The sequence below is a fragment of the Balaenoptera borealis genome, assembly GCF_965194805.1.
Source record: "Balaenoptera borealis genome assembly, chromosome: 20".
Lineage (NCBI taxonomy): Eukaryota > Metazoa > Chordata > Mammalia > Artiodactyla > Balaenopteridae > Balaenoptera > Balaenoptera borealis.
This window is the reverse complement of record NC_138879.1, coordinates 11,714,292-11,739,700: the sequence shown is the minus strand read 5'-3', so window position 1 is coordinate 11,739,700 and position 25,409 is coordinate 11,714,292. Positions and strand designations below refer to the sequence as shown.

Genomic DNA, 25,409 nt, shown 5'->3' with positions numbered 1-25,409 from the left:
CCTGCCTATCAAAGCGAACCCAGAGCCGAGTGGAGTGAAGATGAGAGGCCGTCTCCTCTGTGAGGTCTGGAGCTGCAGGGCCAAGCTGCCTCCTGGCCACAGGACCAAAGGCAGAGCGGCCACTCGCTCTCCACAGGGACGGGGAACAAAGGGGCAGCAGCTCAGCGACTGGGCTGTGACTTCTGACCTCCACGGGCCTCAGCCTCGCTCTCAGCAGGAGACCTCACGTCAGAAGCCTCTGCTCTGGTGATAAGGGGTCCAGCTCTGGGCAGTACGTGGTCGGCTGACGTGGCGGGGGGGCGGGGGGGCGATGTGCTGCTCAAGACCCTCACTCTATGCAGGAAGGACGCAGCGCAGGGCTCGTAGGGAGATGGGGAGGGGGTGCAGTACCCTCTGAAGCATTAGACGAGGGTCGGCATGGCTGAATCCCACACCGTCCTAGTGGGCTGTTGGCCCAGGGAGCAGAGCAGGAGCCATACAGCTCCTGCCCTTCATGGGAAAGAAAAGGCAAGAAGAACTGGAAGAACGGGGCAGGGATCAGCAGAGGACGGAGGGCGACCGGAGAGTGGCCAGGGCGTCTCACTGCTTGCCTGGCAATCCCTGACCCCAAAGCCACCAGGGGCCACACCCAGAGGGACCCCAGCAGGAAGTGGGCAGCAAGAGGGCAGATGAAGCCCCACTTTGCAGGGCCTCGAGATTAAGTCTCTGGTCAGGAGCCCGGCGCCTGGCTCAGGACGTCGTCAGTGTGAACAGAGCTCCCTCCAGGCTGCTGCCACACCTCGGCTGGAGCACCACCTCCCCAGAGGCACTCACCCCTTGAGGGCTCTGGTTGATCCCCAGGACAGCAGAGACCTCGCATCTCTTCCCTCCCATCCTGGGGAGTAAGGTCTATCGAGAAGAAAGTGGTCAGAAACGAGTAATTCCCCAGGGCTGCAGACAGGAAGGGTGGAAGAAAACAAATTCAGCATGAAACAAAACAGACTGAAAACAGGGTTACTGAGAACAGAGAAGTTCCCCTCATAAAGTTCAGCTTGTCAGGAAAACACGACCACACATAACTTGTAGTTTACGCACTCAATAACTCAGCTGGAAAACACATAAAGCAAAAACCTCACAGAGAAACTGATGAGCCCACCTTCCTGGGGAGTAAGAAAAACGCCTCTTTCACTTACTAATAAGGAGGTGGAATTACTGAAGATTTGAACGCAATTAGGAACCCTGCACCCAGAATCGGAATAAGCAGGGAACATATGTTCTCTTCAAACATAACAGACACCTATAAACATGGGCCACACGCCAGACCAAACAGCCTGTCAATGAATGTCCAAGATTCAGATAATTCGGGAATCAGCATAGGCCCCCCTACCTGGGGTCCCGACCAGCTTTTGGGGATGGGGAGCTCATACAGATGCCCAGGGCCACAGGCAGAGCTAACGAGACCAAGGAACTGAGAAGAAAACGTTTCCTAGGCAAGTGACCCAGTGACATTGTTCCATGAGGACAGTGGCCAAAGTGCACCACCAAACCCCAATCCCCACCACACTCCAGCCAAGAGCAAAGGGTCCCAAATCTGAAATTTCTGCCACTTCTACCAGGGCCTCAAAGCTCAGAAGGACCTGGAAGCCCTCAGCTTTCTCAGCAGGTCACTGCAGGGCAGCCCCAGGACGGGCATCGCCCCTGGGCTGGGTCATCGGCCCCTGGTACACGGGCACCCAGCACGCCCCAAGTTATAACAAAGCGGAAACAATTGTCCTGCTGGTATCCAAGATGCTGGTCCCAGTTTGGTTTTCCCCTCCCCTCCAGCACCAGGTAGACCAGAGCTGCTGCCTCGGCGCCTGGGGTTTGGGTGGCCTGCCGGGTGGGACTCGCCCACACAGAGGGGGGCACAAGGGCACGGGAATAGAAGGCAGCGGTGCCCAGCCTCACTCAGACAGGAGCACTGCGAACCCTCACACGCCGGTCACGTGGGAGGACAGCAGGGCCAAAAGGGAGAGCCCTGTGGCGTCACACTGGTGAGCCCCGGGGCAGCGGCTGCTGTGGAACCGAGTGGAGGTCACCCCACGGTGGGCTTGGCATCATGGTCCCGAGGACTAGCTCGTTCAGAGCAGCAAACCCATCCCGCCCCCCCTCCGGGAGTAACCCAAGCGCTGATGGAGAAGACAGAGAAATACACTGTGTTCATCACGTGTTCACAGAATATTCTACAGCAGTGAAAACGCAGCACCCGCTACTGCAGGCAACAGGCGGATCATAACGCGGGTACAAGAAGCAGGCTGCATAAACCCGGCTTCCCACGGCCAGAAGCCCCAGTTCCTGCCAGGCCCTGCCCCCTTCCCCCAGCCCCGACCCCCTCCTCCTCTCCAGACTTTCCCATTTCTGCCAGAATGCGTTTTTGTCCACCTTGCACTTGTGGACATACCCTTGCTCTTGTCCTCCGCCCCTCCTTGTGCCCTTGCTGTCCTCACCCAAGGTCGGAGTTGCAGCTTAACCCCTGCCCCCGGTTACCCCTCCCGGGGCCCGGGAGGCCACACACCACACCCACCCTTGGGATGCTTTGTTCTCCAGGTCCCCTTGGGCCCTCCCCCAACATACACACTGTAGCTACGTCTGGAAATTTCACAACACCCACCCAAGGACAAAGATCTCAAAAGCTTCCCGGAGGGGAAAAACAAAAAACTCACATTAAAAAAAAAAAAAAATTAGCCAAAATGACACTGAAGACTGCAACACCAGAAGGCAGAGGACAGGGGGTGAGGACTCCGAGGGAAGGCGGTCTCCCACCTGGAATTCTAAGCCAGTGCGAGGTAGAGAAACATCCGCAGACAGACATGGGCTCAGAAATGTTATTTCCCCTTTTCCTGCTAAGGAACCATTAAAAGGAAGGATGATCTCCCTAATTGAGGGAGTAAAACAGGACCCACGGCCCAGAAAACATGGTCCCAGACTGGAGAAGGGGCGTCCCATGCATGGTCCAGCCACCGGCCCAGGGTATCAGAGCAGGTCGGGGCTCCGGGAGGCAAGTTCCAAGAGGGGGAGAAGCGGCCAGATGAACGGGACTGCGGCCGGCAGGGAGGAGTCCCAGAGCGCGGTCTCGGGTTTGGGAGCGAGTTAATGACCGCAAACTGACGACTACGCAAACGAAGGGAAGCAATTATTAACTCCAGCAAAAACAAAGTTGTCAAAATAGTAACAAAAACCTATGGACCACAGTTCAAGAAAAAATATCACTCAACTGGACTTCATTAAAATTAAACATTTCTGTTCTAAAGCCACTGTGAGAGGGGTTTCCCTGGCGGTCCAGTGGTTAAGACTCTGCGCTTCCACTGCAGGGGGTACGATCCCTGGTTGGGGAACTAAGACCCCACATGCCATGTGGTACGGTCAAATAAATAAATAAATAAAACTACTGTGACAAGAATGAAAGGCTAGTCTGGGAGAAAATATCTGCAAAGTATGTATCTGAGAGAGCACTTCAACCTAGAATACACAGAGAACTTTTACAACTCAATTATAAGACAAAAACCCAACTGCAAAAAGGGGGACAAAGATCTGAAGAGACATTTCACCAAAGAAGATAAACAAACGGCAAACACTATGTGAAAAGATGCTCGACGTCATTAGTTCGTTAGAGAAATGTGGACGTGGAAATGCACAAAACTGGAAACAACCCAAATGTCCATCAGCGGAAGAATGTATAAACAACAGGTCACCTCCACACAGCGGAAACTACTTGGCACGAAGGCAGGATGGTCTGGAGGTACGTGGAACATCGGGATGACTTTCAAAACAATCATGAGATAAAAGAGGCCAGACCGAGAGAGAGCACAGCACACACTACTCGAGTCCATTTACACAAAACTTGAGCAAATGCACACCGAGTCTCAGGGCAGAATACACAGCAGTGGTTGCCTGCCAAGGGGGGGGGGGAGCACGGAGGGAGAGAGGCAGGAGGTTTTCTTGCGGGCCCCAGGAAATGCTGGGGGTGACAGGGCCGTCTGCTACCTGGGCAGGTGTGCACTACCTAGGCAGGTGTGCACTCATGTCCATCTCATCATGCTTCCACTTCAGACGTGCAGTCCGCTGCACTGCCGTCAGACTGCTCTGTCTGAGCTGAGGATTCCTGCCAGCACCGCACAAAGGTGATACTGGTCACCGATTTAAGCAAAAGTTGTCATTGTTCTACTGGGTGGGGCGAGAAGTGGTATAAAAATGCTAAATCCAAATAATGTCCAAAATTAAAAAGAAGAAACAGCACAGGGACTTCCCTGGCGATCCAGTGGTTAAGACTCTGTGCTTCCACCGCAGGGGGTGCGGGTTTGCTCCCTGGTCAGGGAACTAAGATCCCGCATGCCGCACGGCATGGCTGAAAGATTTAAAAAACAAAACAAAACATGAAAACCAGCAGCACAAACCTGCCTGTTTACGTGTATGGAAGCAAACACAAGCAGACAACATGCAGGGCTGAGAAGTGGGCCTCGGGCACGTGGGGGGCAGGGAGACTTATTTTTAAACCAGGGTGTGTGCTGCTTTAATAAAAATTCAACTCCGACCGTGTGACTCAGTAGTTCCCCTCCCAGGCATACATGAAGTGTCCACGCAGACACTTGTGCCGACTGCTGACACCAATGCTATGGAAACTGCTCAAAACATGGAAACAGCCCAGATGTTCATCAACTGGGGAATGGAATCCACACAATGGAATATTATTCAGCTATAAAAAGAATGGAGCTGACACGCTACAACATGGATGCACCTCGAAGACACGATGTCAACTGAAAGAAGCTGGACACAAACGGTCACGATGGGTTAGTGCACGCTTCCATCTATATGAAACGTCCAGAGCAGGTAAAGCCACAGACACAGAGAGCAGATCAGTGGCTTCCAGGGGCTAGGGGAGGGGGAGTGACTGCTAATGGGGATGGCTTACATTTTAGGGGTGAGGAAAAGTTTGAGAACTAGATATGGTGATGGTTGCACAACTCTGCGAATACATTAGAAACCAGTGAATTGTACACTTTCAGTGGTGAGTTGTATGGCATGTGAATTACATCTCAGTAAAGCTGTTGCCAAAAGAAAAAATTCAGTTCCCAGAGCAGGGCTGACAATGACCTGAGAAGAAAGGCACACTGGTCTCTGCCCCGGTTCCTGGTACAGAACTCCTAATCCCTTGTTATCTCCTGGTGATAGCAGCATCCTTTGTTCTAATGAGGCAACTCTGGGTGGACTCTGGATGGGGGCTGGTCACCAGAAAGACGGAGCCAGGGTTAGAAGTGGCACTTTGGGCCCCACCCCCATCCTCTGGGAGAGGGGCTGGAGACTGAGCCAACAATTGTTCATGCCTGGAAACCCTTAAACCACGGTGTTCAGAGAGCTTCCAGGGTGGGGCACCCCGACTCCATGGGGACAGAAGCTCCTGCACTCGGTACCCTCCCAGACCTTGCCCTGTGCATCTCTTCCTCTGGCCGTTCACCTGGGTCCTTTGTCATACCCTTTACAACAAACTGGGACTCTGAAGTAAGCCTTCCCCTGAGTCCTGTGAGCCGTTCCAGCAAACTACCAGATCTGAGGAGGGAGTGGTGGGAATCCGATTTGTAGCCAGATTGGACAGAAGTGTGGTGAACTGGGTACCCATGACTTGCGCCAGCATCTGGGGTGGGGGGCAGTCTCTCGGGATGGGGCCCTCACCCTGCGGGTCTGCACTGACCCCGGGTAGATCGTGTCAGAAGTGAGCTGAACTATGGGACGCCCAGCTGGGGTGCTCAGAAACTGGAGGGCTGGCTGGTGCAGGAAAACCCACATCTGGTGTCAGAACCGTTGGGAGAAGAGGAAATAGAGTCCTCCCTTGGCTGGCACCTCACCAGCCACCCCCGCAGACGCACAAAGCCCCAAAAGCCCCTGGAGAGATTTCAAAAACCCACAAGTCAACCAGAAGCTCCCTGATTCAGGCCGGAGCCCAGACAGCTCCTAGAGTGGTGGGTGGAGGGATGTTCCAACCCCCCCCCCGCCCGCCCCTTCCATGTGCAGACTCCACAGCAGGAGGCTGCTGTCCTGCTCACGGGCCTGTTGTAGCGACAACTCCCAAGGACTCTGCCCGCCGGAAGTTCTGGAATCTCACTGCGGTTTCGCACACGCCCACCCTCACTATGGGGCCACATGGGACCCGATCTCCCCGTGGACAGACCCTCCCCCTTCCACACGTGTGTGTGACTGCGGGGAGAAGGCACATGTCTCCCCCTGGCCACCACGATTAACCACGATAAGAAAGTGCCCCTTTCACAGACAGGAGCCGTGTATAAACACACAGGATCACACACACAACACCCGACTTTCTTCCAAGGGGCCCAGACGGTGGCTGCAGGAGCCACAGCCGGGATGCCCAGGAGTGCTGGGCGGGGCCCACGCGTGGCCTCTGAGCTCAGAGCCGGTTGGTTCACGGCCAACGCCAATCACAAAGGGGTCCAGGCCTCCATCCGCCCAAACATCCAACACGTCACCAGCCAGGCTGAGCCTGCAGGCCTGACCACCACAGCACCCCGGCCTCCATGTCCTCACGGAGGCAGGTCAGCTGAGTGTCCCCAAGAGGCCAGCAGGTTTCCCTCTAGAGCCACAGAGCTGGAGACCAGCCAGCTCTGTACACACTGAAGAAAGGCCCACATCCAGGTGAGCAGAGCCCAGCCCACATGAGGGGTCCGGCCCTGGTCACTCATTCCGCCCAGCCTCGCCTGCACATGGTCGCCTGCCCCTGCTCCCAGCCCAGGGAGGTCCCATAGTTGTGTCTGGCTTTTACACTGTTCTCTGTTCTCAGGAAAACCCGTACGTCACTGTTGCTCTGCCAGGGTGGCAGTCACCACACAGCACACACACCTGGCAGGCCTGCTGGGCACGGTGTGGACCCAGGGCCGGGACAGCAGGGCCAGCTGGGCCACCGTGTCCTCAAACAAGGGAGTAGCAGAGGGCACCACAAAGCCCGGCAGCGGGCAGGCCTGACTTCCAGGGCAGGACGGTGTGAAAAGTTTGCAGGGCGGTGCTGCGAGCGAGAGCAGGCAGCCTCTGCTAAAGGCTGCACCGTAGATAAGACAGAGGCACCTCTGGGAGCCGGAATTAATGGACACACAGAGAAAACAAACGCCCTCAAACCTGCCAACAACTGAGAGCCTCTCCAAGGGAGCCCACAGCTCTTCCCATTTCACACTGTGTGCCTTGACTATAAAAGTAACGTGAGCTCATGTTGGAAATGTGCAAAACACAGTAAAAGCATAAAGAAAATAATCCATCCCAGAAATTCTACCTGTTAAGCTTCTGGGGTCTCTTCCTGTATCATGAGATAAACGTGCCCCCAATGTATTTTTACAAAATCTGGTCACACCATGCTGTGGGTTTGCATCCTTTTTCCCTCATTTTTATACCAGGAACCTTTCCCCACACCATTAAAGACCATCATCTGAGTCCAACTTTTCACATGGCTCCCCTATGCCGGCCATTCAAGTTTTGCCTCAAACACCTGTAAACGTGGATCTGCCTGTCTCCTCATCCCCACACCATGCTTCTCAGGGGACCTGAGCCACCTGGTGCACCCCATTCTCAGCAGGGTGTGTGCCCCACAGCCCTCGCCAGCTCCGAGGGCAACTGCCATTTTAGGAAAACTTCCCTTGTTGGACAGGGAAAACTTGATCCCAAATCAAAGGACCAGACACAGGACAGGGCGGGGTCCCAGATCGGCATGGGGACATCCAACGACTTCAGGGACTTCCAGGGTCTCTGCCACATTTAGGGGTCTTACCGAGTTCTTTGGAGCCCTGGCTCTCGCTAGCCAGCTCACCCATCTTCACCAGGGCGTCGAAATAACCTTTGGCAGCATACGTCACACCTGAGAGAAGAGGAAGGGGCAGTTACTTCCCTCGCTAGGAAGTAACAACACCTGCAGCACCTACTCAGCGATCCTGCCTGCCTGTCAGTCAGCCGCCTCCCCTGTGCACAGCAGGCTCCAGCCTGGGCAGGACCTAAGCCCGTTTCTTGCTGATGTTCTCTCGTTCCAATCCTGAGAGCTCCTTCTCTGTGTAAGACCACAGTGTACGGCCTGGGTCCAGAGCTATTCAAGTCAAATCGCAGGGTGCCACCCCAACCACGAGGCCTGGCGTCTTGACGAGACAAACACCAACCCCAGGCAGGAGACGTGCAAAGTGGGTCGGCAGGAAGACCACCCCAGCCAACCTGGGTTGAGGACTCTGTCCCCGTCTGCGGTCTCAGAGCGAGCCTTGTAAGTGGGAGAGAGTCACACGCTCAAAGTGGGCTAAAGGCAGCACCACGGGGACGGAGCGGGGGGACTCACACCACTTCCCAGGGCAACTTCTGCTCTAACCTGACTTCGCAAGGGACTGGCACGGAAAGCGCCAGGCCTGCTGACTTCCTGGGACCACACCTGGGGCCCGCTGCCCGCTGCCCGCTGCCCTCTGCCTGGGATGGAGCTTCCTCCAGGAACTCGGAGACCCTTCAAGACCCCGGGTGCGCCCACAAACTCCTTCATCAGAAGAGCCCCCCCAGCTGCCCTTCACGCTGGAAGGAGGACGAGGGCGCCTCTGGAGCAGGACCATAGGGAGCACCCGCCAGCAGCATAATTACTATTTCTAATCCGTTTTCTCCAGAACCCAGTTAGGGACTTATTACTGGACACTTGATCAAATTTTATTTAGGTAGTTTTCAATTAAGCGCACGCAATTTGCTCTGCAGTCTGGGAGTGCGTCTGCTGCCGGGCAGGGCGGGCTCCTTGAAAGAGATAAAAGGAAAGCATAGCGGGCCCAGGCCTGGCCTTGGGGAGGCCGAGGGCAGCTGAAGGGCTCTGTCCTATGGGGCAGTCCAGGAAAATGGGGAAGGGAGGACACCTCCAGGCCCCACCCCCACAGAATTTTGTTGGGGGCCCAGGTGGGGGTGGAGGAGCCTGGAAGGAGGCCTGTGCCTCGTGTCCAAGGGCTGGGGCACGCGAGCAGGAGACCCCAGGCCGGGCCTTGACGGATTCACCCTAGGCCATCGACACTGTGCAGCTGAGAATGAAGTTACGTCACTCTGAGAGAAAGCCCCCGGGGGTAAGACATGTCCTTGGATGATGCTTTCAGGAAAGGAACCACCATTGGCCTGAAATGTGCAGGCCGACCCCCCCCCAACTCCAGGGTTGGAACCATCCTGCCACTTTTGGCCCCATGTCCACAGTGTGCACTAAACATCATGGCCCTCTGTGGTGCAGCACCTACACCTTCACTCTGCCACGGTGTGCTTCTGGAAACACCGCCGTCCCTCCCTAATCAGGCCCCAGGAGCTGTCCACCTACTGAGATGTCCTCACTCGCACCCGCGGGCCAGCGATGTCAGCCTCACCTGCCAGCGCCTTCTCGTAGTTCTTGCCCATGGCGATGAAGTTCCGCAGGCTGGGGTTGAACTGCTCCATGATGGTCTGGAAGAGAGCAGGGAACAACATCAGGGGCAAGGCACCCGGCGGCTTGGGGGCCTGAACGGCGAGGGGAAAATCCCGCAAGCATCACATGTGGGGTCGAGACCACGAAGCCATGGCCGGGCCCCGGGTCCAAATCCCAGCTCTACCCCTGTTGACCCCTTGGGCAAATGACCTTCCCAAGCCTCAGTTTTGACACCTGTACAATGGGGGAAAGAACAGAACCTGCTCCATCGGGGCCTTGCAGATTAAACAAGTGAGCACGCGTACGACACGTGGGGCAGCACCCGACATACATCCGGCGCTCAGATATGCTGCACTGAGGTGGCATTACCCCGTCTGGCAGGGCTGAGTCAGCGAGGAAGGTCCCTCCGCAGGCCACACACAAAAGGTTCATCGCTGCCTGGAGCCCCCTCCCACCACGATCTTCACTCAACACATCAATTACCAAACGTCAGTTCTGATTAGAGCAACGCACAGCCTGACTGCAAACACCACACGATGAATAATCCAGCAGGCTCTGGATCCACTCGCCTGATGGACTCAAGTCTTAGTGCCAATACCACTAGTTCTTAGATTGAAGAAATTAGATTTTCACTGCGAAGGCCAAATAAATGTTTTAATTACGAGGCATAAAAACAGGCACACACAAACAACAGCCAAATGTGAGCTCTACTGGGTAATGTACCCTGACGGTTGGGTGCCAACCCCAGCCAGTGAGAACACTGCAAGGAACTTCTAAGGAAAACCCCATCTCGGCCACATCCTACATCTTCGGGTCAATTATTGTGATATGCGTCTGATCTTTCCGCAGGGTAAGAGAGAAACGTCGCCAGGGAGGGGAAGTCGCCTGGCCCCGTGGGCAGACCGCAGAGCCCCAGGTGCTTCTGCATGAACAGAGGCAGTGCCCGCCCCACCCTGGCCAACAGGCCAAAGGCAGCCTCGGCCCCTGGTAACACCCTTCCATCCCTGCTCCTGGCCCTCAGCCAGCAGGACGGACATGGATTCCGAGAAGGGCTGTGGGATCTGGGCTCCAGAAAAACCCACTACTTGGCACATGCTTCTGTCGCCCACCCGGAGAAGCGGCCTGGAGTGCCAGCACGAAGAGGAACAGAGACCCGTGCCCAAGGGCGACAAGACCCTGAGCCTGAGCCACCACCTCCTGACATCGGGGCTGGGCGCCCACCTGCTCTACGCCGTGCAGGGAACCTGGGAGGGAGATACACCTGACACATGCCTGAGTCCACAGGGCAGGTGCACCTTCCTTTCTGGACACGACAAAGGGGAGGGCACCTGCCATGTGCTGCACCGGGGCTGAGGCACACAGGGGGACGCAGCAGTGACCCCATGGGACAAAGTCCCGAGAGGGAAGGCAGGCCCACGTCACACACCGGGCAGGACCCCGTACCTGGAGAATGAGACAGCAGGACACGGCTCAGGGGACAGCAGGGGAGAGAAGCATGTCATAGAGAGAGGAGGGCTGCAGGCAGGAGCGTGCAAAGGCCCCAAGGCCAGGGCCTGCTGGTGTCAGGGACAGGACACCAGGAGCAGGGTAAGGGTAAAGGGTGGCAGGAGGTAAGAAGAGGCAGGAAATGTGCAGTAATGGCCCAAACCTACTGCCTTGCAGCCCGTGGCAGGGACACCTGCTTTCCCTGAGTAGGACGGGAAGCTGAGGGTCGAGCCAACTACATTTCAAAGGGAAATGTACCCCTGGCTGCTCCAGGGAGCCCAGGTTGTAGCTGAGACCGCACAGACGCGGGAGACCCCTCAGAGCTGCTCAGAAACCTAAGATGTGAAGGTGGCTCAGAGGGCTGGCTCCACTGCAGTGCGGGACGGGGTCAGGGGGCAGCACGAAGCTAGTGGTCTGGGGACGACTCTACAGTGGGGAACCCAAGTCTGGATGCATCCAGTCCGAGGAGTGCCCGGCAGTCCGGGCAGGGATGTCACGTAACAGGCAGCAGACGAGGGGCTGGCGTCCGGGCAGGGATGTCACGTGACAGGCAGCAGACGAGGGGCTGGCGTCCGGGCAGGGTGCGGAGGGGAATTCAGCGTGGGGCTGTCTGCCAAGGGTGCACGCACAGGCTGGCTGAGCCCTCAGCCTCGCTGCTCAACGCCACCCAGACCTGCGTCAGGGCAGAAAAACGCTGGAGGGCGCGTGTGTCTGCTCAAAGGAAATGGACCAAAAGCAGGGTATAGACCGAGTAAGGGTGGCTTCTGTCCCCGATTCTGGTGTTCCAGACATGCACACGCACGTACGTGGGTGTGCTCGCGCGTGTGTACAGAGTTTCAGTGTAAGATGTATTTCTCGCTGCAGCGATGGGCACAGGCTGAAAAGGGCCCTGGGGTTGGGGCATGTGAGGGCAGACCTGGGCTGCAGAGCTCTAGGACTGCAGCCCCCACCCACCCCGGGGGCAGGAGAGGAAGCTCCACAGCTCCCTCCCTAGAGCCCCAAACATCCTCAACGACAGCAGGAAATAGGCCAGCAGCCGCCCAGGCCAACAAAGGGGGTCACCTCGGCAGCCCGCCCACGCCCGCCCAGTGACACACGGCGACAGCCGCCAGGTTTCGCTTCCTTAGCACAGCTGCTGAGCTCATGCACGAGGAATGTGGGAGCGAGGGGCAGGCCAGGAGGGGTGCTGGGGTGTCGGCCAGGACACCTGGCCAGGGCACCGCCTGGTCACACAGGTGCCGCTGACTCGCCTGCCTGGAGGCAGTGGCAGAGGCATAAATGCTGTGGGGCTGGTGTCCCAGGAGGCCCTCCCTCCTTGGCCAAAAGCCATTCTTCCTCCCGGCTCCTCACAGATGCTGCCCTGGCTGGAGAGCGGGCTCCCACCCACCTCCAGGTCACCGATCTCCTAGAACCGCGACCACCAGAAACCGGCCAGGTCCAAGACGACCTTGTCAGGAGGGACCCTGGTGGCCCAAAAAGGGCCTAGCCCCTCTGGTGGGGGATCCTCTCTGCAGGGGACTTCTCTGTGGGAGGGGGCCCCTGACACCGGAGGCCTCTCAGAGCCTGAGTCCATCGCCATTCTAGGGCTCAGGCAGAGGCATTTGGACCCAGGGGGCCGTGCTAGGCCCATGATGGGCCCAAACCCACCATCAGAAGCCCGGAGTGGGGCCCTGCCACGCCCACTGCAAGTGACTGCTCCCCTAACCAGGGGCCTGTGCAGCCCCCACGCACTGGGGGGCCCTGGCAGGGGAAGCCGGAAGCCAACAGAGGCACGGTTGCCATGGCAAGGAGGCCATGGGGCTCTGCTACACATTACCCGCCCCACGATACTTTTTCAGAAGTGATGGAACGACGGTGTCTTTCCATGGGACTCTTTACTGGAGGGATGGAGGGAGATGAGATGCAAACCCCAAGACGTCCTCCCACGGCACGTGCCAGGGCGGGAAGAGGGAGACCTGTCTACTTCCCAAAGGGAAGGGAATGCGTTTCCTTACCTACGCCAAAGGGCGTGTGCAAATGAAGGGAAGGCCAGGCCAGGAGGGCGGCCTCCCCGCACACACCTCTCTGTGCCGCAAGGCCATCCTCATGCCTGTCGTGAAACTCAAGGGCCTGGGAGAGGCTCTGCATCCTGACACCACTTTCCCGCAGCAGGGACAGAGACCCGACAGCGTGGGCAGCGACCAGCGCCTTCTCCAAACGCGACACCTGTGCTACGCAGATGAAACCAAATCCCTTCAAACGCCATGCCGTGGCACGTGGCGACTGTGGGTGTGCCCCCCTTGCAGGGGGCGTGGGCCAAGCACCTTCTATCACTCTTTGGTTGGCTCAGTATCTACGAGGTGCCCTCAGGAAGCTGGGCTGCCACAAGGGCTCCCTGCCACCCCACCACACAAGCGCCCCAGAAAGGTCAGGGAGAGGAGGGGTCTCTGCCAGAGACCCTCGCAAGCTCAGGCGCGGATCATGGTGGCCCTCTTGCCGAGATGTCCCAAAACTGGATGTCCCTGCCACCCCTGCAGTCCTAGGAATCCAGGCCTTAAACCAAATCTCCACGGTAGGGCTGGCCCGCCCACCCCCACCCCGGGTCCCCAGCCCTGCATGTCCACAGGAGCCGACGGGAGGGGCCAAGCCTGGCTGCAGGGGCGGTGGCGTCAGCACCCCAGCAGCCGTGAGCCCAGAGGCCTTCCTGCCTGGCCGGCTCCTGGGCATCCTAGCGTCTGCGCAGTGACGCCCATTTTGATTGACCTGGATCACGGGTCTGCCTGGCCATTGAGGACACGGGGCAGCAGGACGCCCCTATCTCCAACTTGGGGTCACAAGGAGACTGTGCTCCAGCTGCTCCCACGCCCGCGCCCCGGGTCTGCCGTTCGCCAGCGCGGGAATCCTGTTTATCCCTCACAGCTCTGGTTCCTGGCGACGGCCCCCCTCCAGCACTTTCCTGGCAGGGCTGCCACAAACAAAGAGCAAAGTTTCTCTGCTGACACAGGGAAGTGACGTGCCTCCTGCTTCCCCTCCTGCCCTCGGGCAGTCAAGGAAGGCAGGGTGGGGTGTCTGCCTGCGTCCAGTGCACACGTGCGTACGTGTGCATGTGTGGGTGTGCAAGCGTGTCGTGGCCAAGCCAGGCTGCGTCCTCCCTACACAGTCGACGCCTGTTATAACAAACTCAGGGGATGAGACCTCGCTGGACTCTATCTGCCATCTGGGGAGGGGCGGCCTTACACCCCATCACCCTGAATCTTCACTGGACTGGTGGTGGGCGCCGCTGTCCATTTTACAGACGGACAGAGAGAGGCTCGGGGAGGCTAAGAGCCAGCCTTCTAGGTCCTGGTGGAGCCAGTCCCGGCTTCGACTGCAGGCTGGCCGCACAGCCCAGCTTGTCCCCTTCTCCACACGGGCCTCAGTGCTCTCTGGACGGGTCGCCGAGGCAGGCAGGACAGGACCAGGTGCCACACAGCAACTCCGCCTGCCCTGGGCTCCCTCACGAGCCACGTTCCAGAAACATCAGAGCAAGGGCAAGGGCTGATGCCAGGATACCTGGTCATCTGAGGGTGGGGCCTGGTGCCTGCCTCATCCACTCTCCCCTGACACACGGCCTCCAGCCTCCCAGGGGCCTGGTGCCTGACTACCCCTGACCACCTGTCCTCTCATCCCACCTGTCCTCTCATCCCACCTGTCCTCTCATCCCACCTCTGCGGCAGGAACAGCAGGCGCCAGCTTTGCAGCCAACAACCTACATCCAATGTGGTGCCACTGTCCAGGCACTGCCAGGGGAAGGTGGCAGCCGTCCTCCAAGGGAGGCTGTCCTTGCCTGCTGTAACTGCCCTACCCAGGAGCACTGACTACCTGAGGCTCTGGACAGAGGGCCCAGCTCACGTTGCAGCTCTACATGACTCCGCCTCTGCTCCCCTATAATAACTGGGACATCTGTCCTGGGGACCACTCTTAAAGGAAGAAAACCAACTGGAGAAGTTCAGTGAGTGCTGGGAGGGCTTCCTGGAGGAGGCAGAACTTGCGCTGGATCTCTCTTGGTTACAGCCAGAGAGAAGATAACAATGGGTCTGCACTTGACACAGTGAGTGGACACAGCAGCTTCCAGAATGAAATGGCCTGTGAGGTGAGGATAGGACAGTCAAAGCTGGTGGTGGCTGCAGAAAAGTCCCCCGAACGAACAAGAACAAACCAAGCAGGGATCAACTCCAGCCGATATCACTTTAACAGCACTAGGGCCCACTCCCCACGTCCTCCACGAGACGCCCCCATGGGCCATGAGCCCCCTACAGACCACAAGAGCACCCCTCCCCCGCCCCCAGGCATACATATTCTCAGCCCAACCACCTCCAGCGGGGACAAGGGCCAGGGCCCCACCAGTGCACAGAGAGGCCAAGCTCACCACAGCCTCCCAAGAAGGGTGCACAAAAGAGCATTTGCAGCAGGACCCAGCATCAAGAACCAAGGCACCCATGTTGCCCAGGACAGTCCCCTGCCGCTGAGCGAGGGGTAGGCAGTGGGAGCACAGCCGGCCCTTTTGGGAGCCAGAGGAGAGGCCTGGAGGGCAGCCGAGGTGGCCCTCACGCTGCAGCGGGCGCTCCAGCTGGCCTGGCAGCCCGGCCAAAGGGTCGCCCGGGGGCGTGAGAGGCTGACAAGCGGCCCTGCAGAGAAATGGCGGTTCTTGGCCTCCGCCACCTTCTGGGGAAGCTGCCAACATTAGAATAAAGTGACAACTTATGTCTTTGGCACAGAGCCCAGAGTGACACCAGGGAGCACGGCGGCCTCCCATGAGGAGGGACCAAGGGGCGGGTACCCCTTCCCGTCACCCCTACGGCCCTGCGGCAGGGGGCCCAGGAGGCCCTGAGCCACGGGCTGGGCGACACCAGAAGAAAGACAAAATTCTGGCCAACTTTCCCGGTCCTGATCTGAGGGCGGGGCCTTTCTGGGCCCCTGCAGGGAATGGGCATAGGCCATGCAAGGTGAGGAAGGAGCAGCCGAGCTCCCACAGCCCCCGAGGCCCATCTTCAGGGACCGAGCACCATCACCGATTCCTGGGGCTGTGGACACCCGCCTCCCACCCCAGCTCTCCCTTAGGACCTGGATCCTCAGGTGCCCCCAACCCGACTGACCCCTGCTGGAATAGTTCCTGGGGGCAGGAAGCCACAAGTGGGCTCAGGTTGGGGAGGGGGCCAGTGAGCGCCGGGCGGGGTCTGTCCCACTGGGAGAGCCTCCCCCTCAGACCAGGAGCCGCGCAGCAGGGTCCAAACGCGGGCCCCACCAGCCCGGCCACTTCCTTCCTATCCAGAGGCACATCCGGCCAGTCCCGACTTCAGAGGGGCAGGACCCTGCAAGGCCCCAGCCAGACGCCTTCCAGCATCCAGGCCCTGCCACACCTGCCCGACTTCTCAGCCCTGCCCAGGACACGTGCCTCCCCACTGCTTTCTGTCTGGGAGTCAGCTTTAAGCTGGAGCCCAGGCTCCCCGAGTCGCTTTCACGGTGAAACCCGTGTGCTCCTGGGGAAGTCCTCACAGCGTCATGAACTGAGGGTTGCCATCTGACTGAGGAACAGGGAAAACCTTCATGGGCCCAGAAACACACACGTCCCTGAGATTCAGACAGCAGCACCCAGGACGACCCCCCACAGACCAGCCCACTGCACCTTGAGGTGGGGGCCTCATGGCTGCTGGGTGTCAGGGACTGAATTCGTCCCCTAAGAATTCATGTGTTAGGCCTAACCCCAGCACCTCATTGGTGACTGTTTTTGCAGGGAGTCTTTACAGAAACAATCAAGGTAAAACGAGGTCATCTGGGTGGGCCCCACTCCCACAAGTGGGGACTGGTGTCCTTCTAAGAAAAGATCAGGACACAACACTTAGAGGGAAGACCGTGTGAGGACACAGGCAGAAGGTGGCCCCTACATGCCCAGGAGAGAGACCACAGGAGGAACCACCCTGCCCACACCTGGATCCTGGCCTCCAGGCCTCAGATGAGACACACCTCTCTGTTGTTCAAGCACCCGTGGTGCTTTGTTTGGCTGCCTGAGCAGACCCAGTCGCTGGGCCAATCCCCACTTGCCCTATGAAGGCCCAAACCATCAGTTCTCTTATCATCTGGTTACTGCTCAACTGGTTAGAACATTCTAGGGCCACTGACCTGTCCTTGTCCCCGACAAGGCTCTGACCCGAGTTTCAGCTGGGGGCTGGGCTCCCCGCTGGATGAGGAACCTCGATGAGCAAGAAGGGACACAACCCCAGAACGCTCTGGAGCTGCTTCTCCTCCTGCCGCCCTCCGCCGGGTGGGACGAGCCAGCTGGGGAGGCTGTCATGCCGGTGGGTACACAGGCCACTCAGCACCCGGGAAATCAGACGGCAGCAACAGAGGCCTTGGCTAGGCCTCCCTGCCCTCTCCACGGACTTCCAACTCCTCCAAGAACTTTCCATCCTGAAAGCTACCAACCATAGCCACCACTTACCTGATGCTCCCTGTGGCCAGGAAGGGTTCTCTGGTTCCAGCTAATCACGAATGAGAAAATGGTGACACAGAAGCTAAAAACCCTTGCCCGAAGCCCGCAGGGCTCCCAAATGGAAAGACAAAGAAGCAGGATTGAAGCCATAGGGCCCAGCTCAGGCAGGCCTGGCTCTAGGCCTGGCTCCAGCCCCGGCTCAGCCGGGCACCCGGGACGGGCTGCGATGTGCTGCTTCATGGCTCTGAGCCTCTCCCACCCGCTGGGACACCCAGGGCCCCTCATGAAGCAGGTTTAGAGATAAATGAGGTCACACACACCACTCCCAGCATGGTGCCTGGACCGAGCAACCCACTGAAGGTTCTTCACGATGATTCAGGATTACCAGCCAACTGCAAAGCCCAGGCAGCCACGGCACCTCCCCCAGCGCAGAGCCAAAATGAGAGCGTGAGACGGTCCAGCTCCTTCACCCAACTTCATGGTCCCCTGCCCAGTGGGGCCTGTGCAAGAAGCCTGAAATCAGGTCTCCTGCCGGGGCTTGACTGTAGCCCCTGGCTGCCTCCCTGCCTGTGGCCAGCAAGGCCCCGGATCCCCAAGGGCAGGACGGACCACAGCCTGAGAACCATCAGTCCCTGGACTGCAAAGGACGTGCCTTCCGTGGGAAGGGCAGGAGGGAATAAATAGAGGTGTGGACAACAACCGCTTCTGCCAAGGTGTTGGCTAGGGCAGAGGGGCTTGACTTGCCCCACAGTGGGCTCAGAGGGGCAGTGGGTGTGGAGGGACCCCCGGTCCCCTCCACCTGGGGCACATCAGCACCAATGCAGGCTCTACCACACCCCCTTCTTTTAATAGCCCCGCTGGAAGCCAGCAAGGCCACTCTGGCTCAGCAGGTCAGCTCTGCCCATGCTTGGCTCCCAGAGATGCAAACGCTCTGCTGGATGGAATTCTAGCTCCCAAAGGTGGGGGGCACAGCCTCTCCTCCACAAAGCTCCCACCCCCATTCCAATATCAAGATGTCGATTTCTTTCACAGCATAGACACCTGTGAAATCCCAGCATGTTTCACAACCTGTTACATGTGTGTCGTCACCCGGCACAGGGCTGCTTGGTGACTGGTCCTGGCACCGCTGGGCAGGGGCAAGTGGGGACATTACATCCACAGACCGCTTAGTGAGTAAGAAGGAACAGAGATCCTGGCTGTTGTGGGGAAACCTTCTTTGGTCAAGAAGCAAAATGCCAGCAACAAAAGTGGCAGAACAAGGGTTTGAGGGCTTGGAAGAAAATCCCACAGCCATCCTCAGGAAACCCCCCATTTCACCAACACCTGGACGGCCAGAGGTGAGGCCCAGGCGACACCCTGACCCTGACGACTGTGAGCTGAAACAAAGCTCCGAAGAGTCAGACTCTGAATCCGAAGAGGTTTTAGGAAAACCCTACCAATTAATTTCATGTCTTTATTATTGTTTTTTAATTTATTAATTTATTTTATTTATTTTATTTTTGGCTGCATTGGGTCTTCGTTGCTGGGCGCGGGCTTTCTCTTTTTCTTTTTCTCTTCATTGCAGTGCCTTCTCTTGTGGCAGAGCATGGGCTCTAGGTGCGCGGGCTTCAGCAGTTGTGGCTCACAGGCTCTAGAGCGCGGGCTCAGTAGTTGTGGCGCACGGGCTTAGTTGCTCCGCGGCATGTGGGATCTTCCCGGACCAGGGCTTGAACCCGTGTCCCCTGCACTGGCAGGCGGATTCTTAACCACTGCGTCACCAGGGAAGCCCTATGTCATGTGCCTTTGACATACAACTTTTAAAAAACCTGTCCAAGTAATTCTAAAAGAACTGTTTTCATAACTAGAAAATAAACATCTCAAGCAAGAAAAAAAAGCACTCTGTTCCCATTGTTGGCCCTGATTCCTCCTTGTGGTGTACAACCTCTCCCAGCCCCTTATGGCACAGGGTACTTGCGACCCAAGGGCACGGGTCCCTCTCTCACACACATGCCCCGAGGGTCTGCAGGAGGCCCTGGGGATGCTCAACTCACAGCCCAGGGCATCAGGACTGGCTCCACCAGGCCCCAGACAGGCACTGGAGCTGCAAGGGGAGCCTGCACGGACCTGGGACCATCCTGGTCATTGTGCTCGCTGCAGGAGCAGAGCCCGAGGGAGAAAAGGCAAGATGCCCCTGAACTTCCCACAGGAGCAGAGGACCAGACAAGATCTCCAAGGCAGAGAATGGCTCCTGCGGCGAAAGTTGGGAGGAGGGGCCAAAGGCAGCTGGAGGGGCCAACCTGCCACCCCACTACCCCCTGACAGACAGAAAGGGGTCGTGCTGACACCCACTGGATGCCCACTCGCAGGTGCAGATCCCCTGCCTGCCCCTGAGGTTTCCAAGGTCACCTCTTAGAGACAGGACTCCCACCAGGCCCTGCCTTCACACCACCAACTGACCCCTTGGGCCCCCAGGACATGGCAGGACCAGGTGCTTCTGGCTAACACCCTGGCCTGCCTTCAGGCCCTGAGAAAAAGGAACTCTGCGTGGGGACAGGAGCCTGCCACTGCCTTCAGAACGTGCGGGGGGTCCTGGGCCACTGCTTGTGGAGCCAACAGCTAAGAGAGCAGACCCACAACAGAGACGGTCACAGTGAGCAAAGCAAGAGCCCCAGAACCAGAAACAAGGTTCATCCATTCCCAAGCACTGACACACATGTGCTGGCCACCCTTCCAGGCCGGGGTCCCCACAGTCAGGGGCCATGTGGGTCCTGAGTCACCACACCTTGTTGCTCGGGAGCACGTCAGGTAGGGACAGAATGATCTTCTCCAATAAGAGAAGCCTGGGTGCCAACCTCCTCCCAGGCCCGCTGGCTGGAGCCCTTGGGAACCCACCTGGTGGGGGAAACGGGAGCACACCCTCGTGTGCCCTGCACCCTCTGGTTGGGGCCCCTCGAGTCATCTCACAGCTGTGCAGCACAATCAGGGCCCGAATGAATCAGAGCTGGGGGGTGGGGGGAGTACAGGGCAGGCATGGTCCACGCCCGCCTATAATTACCACGGCCGCAGGCAGTAGACACTAGCAGAGTGCTGACAGCCCCACCAGCTCGCCGGCGCAGTGTGTTCAGCCGGCACAGGCCTGCACCGTAATGAGGACAGCCTCCCCACTCTGAGGCCTCAAGGGAAACTGCCCGGGCACAGTGGCCAGGAAGGCCACATGGGGTGGGCCCTGGCTCGGTGCACTTGAGGGCCGAGGAAAGAGGACGGGAGCCAGCCAGCCAGCGGCCCAGGGCACCCCCCACCAGATCACTGCTCAGGTGTGCCTGCCATTGGAGGGCAGCCCAGGCAGCGCCCGTCCCGGGGGCCATGAAAGGCTGAGGCGGGACCGCCGAGTCACAAGGCCAGCCCTGCCTGCCCCCCACTCAGTCCTGTGCGGGGCTCCCCTGAGCAGGACCCAGACCTGCAAACTCGGGGGGAGTGCCAGGAGGGCCTCGGGCTCCCTGCCAGCCTGCCTTCCTGCCCGGAGGGGACGGGGCCCTCTGTTCAATGGCCTGTTCTCCCCTGAAAGGCCCCAAAACCTGGGCAGCCCAGCCAGCACCACCTGTGCCGGAGAGGGAGGGAGGGAGGGAGGGAGGGAGGGAGGGAGGGAGGGAGGGAGGGAGGGAGGTGGACGGACCTGCTGGCTCTCAAGGAGCTTTGGCCTAAAACAAGGCGGCAACAAGCACGCAGCTTCCGCAGCACCTCCTATGGCCCTCGCCACTGATGCCCCGAGAGCCCTGGACCAGTACCCGGAGCCTCAAGGGCACATGGTCTGTCCCATGAACCGACCAGCCTCCCCAACAAAAGACACGTTCTCCAGGAGACACCAATAGGGATGGCAGCGCAGGCAAAACACTCCTGGCCCAGTGAGGAACTCTGCAGAGCCACCACACCCCAGGCACCAAGCCACCTTACGACCATCAGCAAACTTCGGCAAGGTCCAGCAGCAACCTCAGGGACGTGACCTGGGCACAAGCAGCTGCTGAAGCCAGTTGCCCAGAGATCAGTGCAACAAAGAAACTGCCCTGGCTACTCCAGAAGGGATGGAAGACGCAGTACTGCTGCTGTGCTGGTGGTGGAAAGAGTGGGTACCACATAGCGCGCTCCACTGAAGTGCAGCTCTGAGTCCGCTCAGGGACATCAGGCCCCTCTTTTTATCGGAAGATTCTACCCCAGTGCGGCACCCCTGAGGCACCTCTAAAGCAGAACAAAGCACCACATGCACGCACATGCGTGCACTCATGCACACACGTGCTCACTTGGACACAGACTTGTGAATATACCAGCAGGCACTTGCATGCATGTGCTCGAGCTCACACACGTCTGCACATACATACATGTGCACACATGTTCCTGGTCACACAAGCACACACACGCGCACACACAGCCCTCAGGTCTGCTCCCCAGCAAGCGTTTCTGTTGCCAAAGAAGCGCCTGTCAGAGCATCCACTTCACCACCCCCAACGGGGAGCCGGCGGAGCTCTGTCCACTCCGGGCGCCAGGCTTCTGATGGCAGCCAACAGTTTGGTGTGACTGCTGAGCAGTGGAAGGGGGTCTAGGGTCAGCAGTAGAGGACCTGGGCCCTCGTGCTTCCCTCTGCTCCCACCTGGAGGAGCGTGGTGGGCAAGGCCTGGCCAGCAGTGGGCTCTCACCTACCAGGTGGGCTCCCTCCTGCCAGCGTTGACGCCCACCACCTTGCACCAGTGGTGGCAAACCTGACCGACTCCGGCTGCAGGAACCTGCTGGCCACAGCCGCCTTCGCAGGGCGAGTACACAAGGCCGCAAGGCCAGGCCAGCTTCCCCACACAGCTGCAAAGTGAGGACCACTGGACGGCCTCTGGTGACCAAGGCCCAAGGCCCACAACACCCTGAGGAGCCATGCCTGAAGCCTTCCCAGAGACTTCCTTCTCCTCAGGCTGTCCCCCACCTTCCCGCATCCTCAGGACAGGATGGAGACCCGTGGTGCTGTTCCTACAGAAGGTGCCAGAGCCACCCCCCTCCAAGGTCATCGGGGTGCCTGGAGCCAGGGCTTCTCTTGAGATACAGGACCGAGAGAAAAACACGAACCTGACACTCACTCTCCTGAAGCCGCGGTCTACGGTCAGCTGTTAAGGAAGGCCCTCTCTCTCCAGCACGAGGGGATGCTCGGCGGCCTCTCCCAAGAGAGCTGCAATTTGGGCTTAATCCTGAGCAGCAGACTCCCCACCCCCACCCCGCAACTCTGCCCCTCACCCCAGGCAATTACCCCGGGCTGCCTAAGAGCCAAGTCCTGGGCTCCAGGCTCTGCTGCCTGCACCCCCATCCCCTGAGGGGCCCAGCCCAGGGCCCACCCCAGGAAGCCCCCAGAGGGCTTCAGTCCTTGTCCCCGCACCCGCGGTCTGAGGGTGAGCTCTCAGCAGATGTCTGGAAACCATTCCATTTCTCGCCCCTTCATCTTCCATGAAATTCCCCGAGGACACAGCTCCCACGGGAACCGGGCCACACAGAGAGAGATTAAATCCTGCGCTAGCGCTTCTTCCAGGGAAGAGAATCAAAACTGTACGTTTTAGTCTCGCATTTTTAATCAGCAAGGCCAAGGACAAGCGTCCCCACCGTTCCCTTCTCTGACAAGGCAAACACCACTCAGAACTGCAGTTGATAAGACACACGGGCCAAAACAAGCAGCTGAGCTGCAGCTCGGGGTGACACCAAGCAGGGCCACATCTCAGCCACTCTCCCACAAGTTGCCAACCCAGGCACAGAGGCAGCAGCGTCCCTGGACAGAGCAGAGGACCAGCCGGACAGGCCTGGGTCCACACACGGTGGCTTTGGCTGTATCCTGACTGCGCCTCAGGTGGCCTGGTCTCTGCCCAGCCAGTGTGCTGAAGCTGCCCAACCTGTCCTGGCTCTGCTGCAGAACCCGAGCTCCCAGTGACAAACCACAAACAGTAAGAGCGCCGCACCAAAAACCCACCAGTCAGGCTGCAGAGTGGCAGGGGAGCACCACCCACAAACCTACCTGCCCACGGGCTCTGCAGCCGTCACCGGCCAGGAGTGTGTGAGGTGCCCAGCCCTGTGGACACCCACTTTCCGATGTGTCCAACCTGAAAGTCCTTGGTCTCAGCCACACCTTCCCGTGGGAGCTCAGTCATCAGCTGACCCGCCGAGCACAGACCGCAGACTAGCCTGTTGAACGTGTGTCCCAATCCCCAAAAGCTCGGATCCTAACCTTTTTCTGCCACCATCCTGCCGACAGATTTCACTTCAGACCTACAGACAAATCATAGCTCCATCCAGAAGCTGCTCAGCCGGAACAACACGCCTGACTGCTCGGTTATAAGTGTTTTATTAAGGCTGATCATGGGATTCCCCAGAGCAAAGCCACGCCACACACTCCCTCCTAGTTCTCGCCATTAAAGTTCCTGTTTAGTGGTTTCAGTGCAGAAGCAGGGAAAACAGGGAAAAAACCACCAAGACAGGCATTTCTCTTCTACCCCCTGTAATAATGAGCAAGTCGAAGTAGAACTAATGATTAATAGTTTAATAAACCTCCCTCCCCTGAGAGCATTTACAGAGCAACACGACCAAAAACGTATGCCACCGACTCTACGTGAGACAAATATAAAACCCCCAAGAGCTGCTCCTTTTACGTGCTGCTTCTTCGTCAGTCTCCTGTTTACCAGCACCTCTAACATGGCTTCAGAACTGACTTAGTCTACCCTGACCCAGCTTAAGGATTCTTCCAGGTGACCTAACTACAACTTTAAAAACCTTTATTAGCAGCCATGATCGACGCCAGCCGCGCTGGACTCCAGCTGAAAGCTAACGGCCCCCCAGAGGCCTCCCCCCCCACCCCCCCGCGCACAAAGAGGGCTCGGCAGGCCGCTGGCTAAAGAGGCACAGCGTAGTTGTTTAACACAATCAGAAACTGTTGCTCTGCCAGCGCGCTGCAAACCCACTCTGCCGCCATGAACCAGCCGCCGCCGCGTAAATACCAACTCCGAACCCGCCCGCCCCCCCGCCCCCCCGCCCCCGACCACCGCTTAACCCCGAGACACAGTTTTGAAACAGAGCACGGTTTTGTAAGAGGACTGCGTGGACCGCCCAAGGAACGAATCTCCCGTGAGGAAATGCTGCCGGGAACAGCCCTGAGCCGCCGGAGCCTGGGTCTGTGCTGGTGGGGGCGGGGGTCCAAACCGAAAAAATGGATGGTAAGAAGCTGAAACTCGGGTGTCTGCCCACGTGCACACAGGCGCAAAACCGGCCGGGGCGGGGGCGACGAGGGTCCGGCGGGCACACCCGCGTTCCGCACCGGGGGCTGCGAGCCGACTCCTCACACATCAGAAGCAGAGGCGGGCGCGCCAGCCTCCTACACAATTAGTCTTCTCCCTCCGCGGTTACATAAGATGACGGATTATCTGTCCACCCATCGAAGCTGCCCGCGCGCGACCTCCCACCCGGCCACGTCCACAGACACCCGGGAAGGAGTTGTGGAAACGAGAAGCCTGTTGAGAAAAAAGTGCCCGACGCTTGCGTAACCGCGCCCGGCGGGACCACCACGGAGCGCAGAGCGACGGGCAGCCACGGCCCCGGACCCCGGGCAGGCCCCGGACCCCGGGCAGACCCCGGACACCGCAGCCCGCGCCCGTGCCCCCACCTCACTCGGGTCCGAGGGCTCCGGCCCCCGGGAGCGCGGGGGCAGCAGGGGGCTGTCTGGACGAGGGCGCCCGCGCCAACTTATGCCGGGCCGGTGCTGGGTCCCCGCGGTCGCGCCGGGACGACCCCCGAGAGCCCAGGGACCGCCCGGGCGGGCGCGAGCGCGCGGGTGGCGCAGAGCTCACCTTGTAGACATTTTCCGTGAACCGATGCATCTCCTCCGACCGAGAGAGCGACATGGTGCTGGTCCGGCTGCACCACTGACAGGAGCGGGGGCGCAAGCAGCTGCGACTGCGGTAGCGGCGACGACTGCGGACGCGAAGCGCGCAGAACCGAACCAAGAGCGGGGCGCCCCGCCGGCGTCCGCCTTTATAGCCGATCAGGCCCCGCCCCCGGAGGCCCCGCCTACCGCGTGCCCGC

At 58.9% G+C, this 25,409-nt stretch overlaps 1 protein-coding gene across 19 annotated transcripts in view; it reads right to left on the bottom strand.

Annotated features, from left to right (window-relative positions):
* Window positions 1–25,348, bottom strand: part of BAIAP2 (BAR/IMD domain containing adaptor protein 2) — a 72,322-nt gene extending 46,974 nt beyond the window's left edge. For 18 of the 19 annotated variants that reach the window (XR_014238475.1, XR_014238476.1, XR_014238477.1 and 15 more), the window contains exons 1-3: window positions 25,175–25,347; window positions 9,369–9,444; window positions 7,781–7,867 (exon numbers count right to left, since the gene is read on the bottom strand). Coding sequence is in view for 16 of the 19 variants with exons in the window: in XM_082372141.1 (XP_082228267.1) it covers window positions 7,781–7,867; window positions 9,369–9,444; window positions 25,175–25,228 (217 nt within the window). In the remaining 3 variants the exon portion in view is untranslated. Of the gene's footprint in view, window positions 1–7,780; window positions 7,868–9,368; window positions 9,445–25,174 lie in introns of all 19 variants that reach the window. The other variant, XM_082372132.1, reaches the window with a different exon arrangement.
* Between the last annotated feature and the right edge of the window lie 61 nt (window positions 25,349–25,409).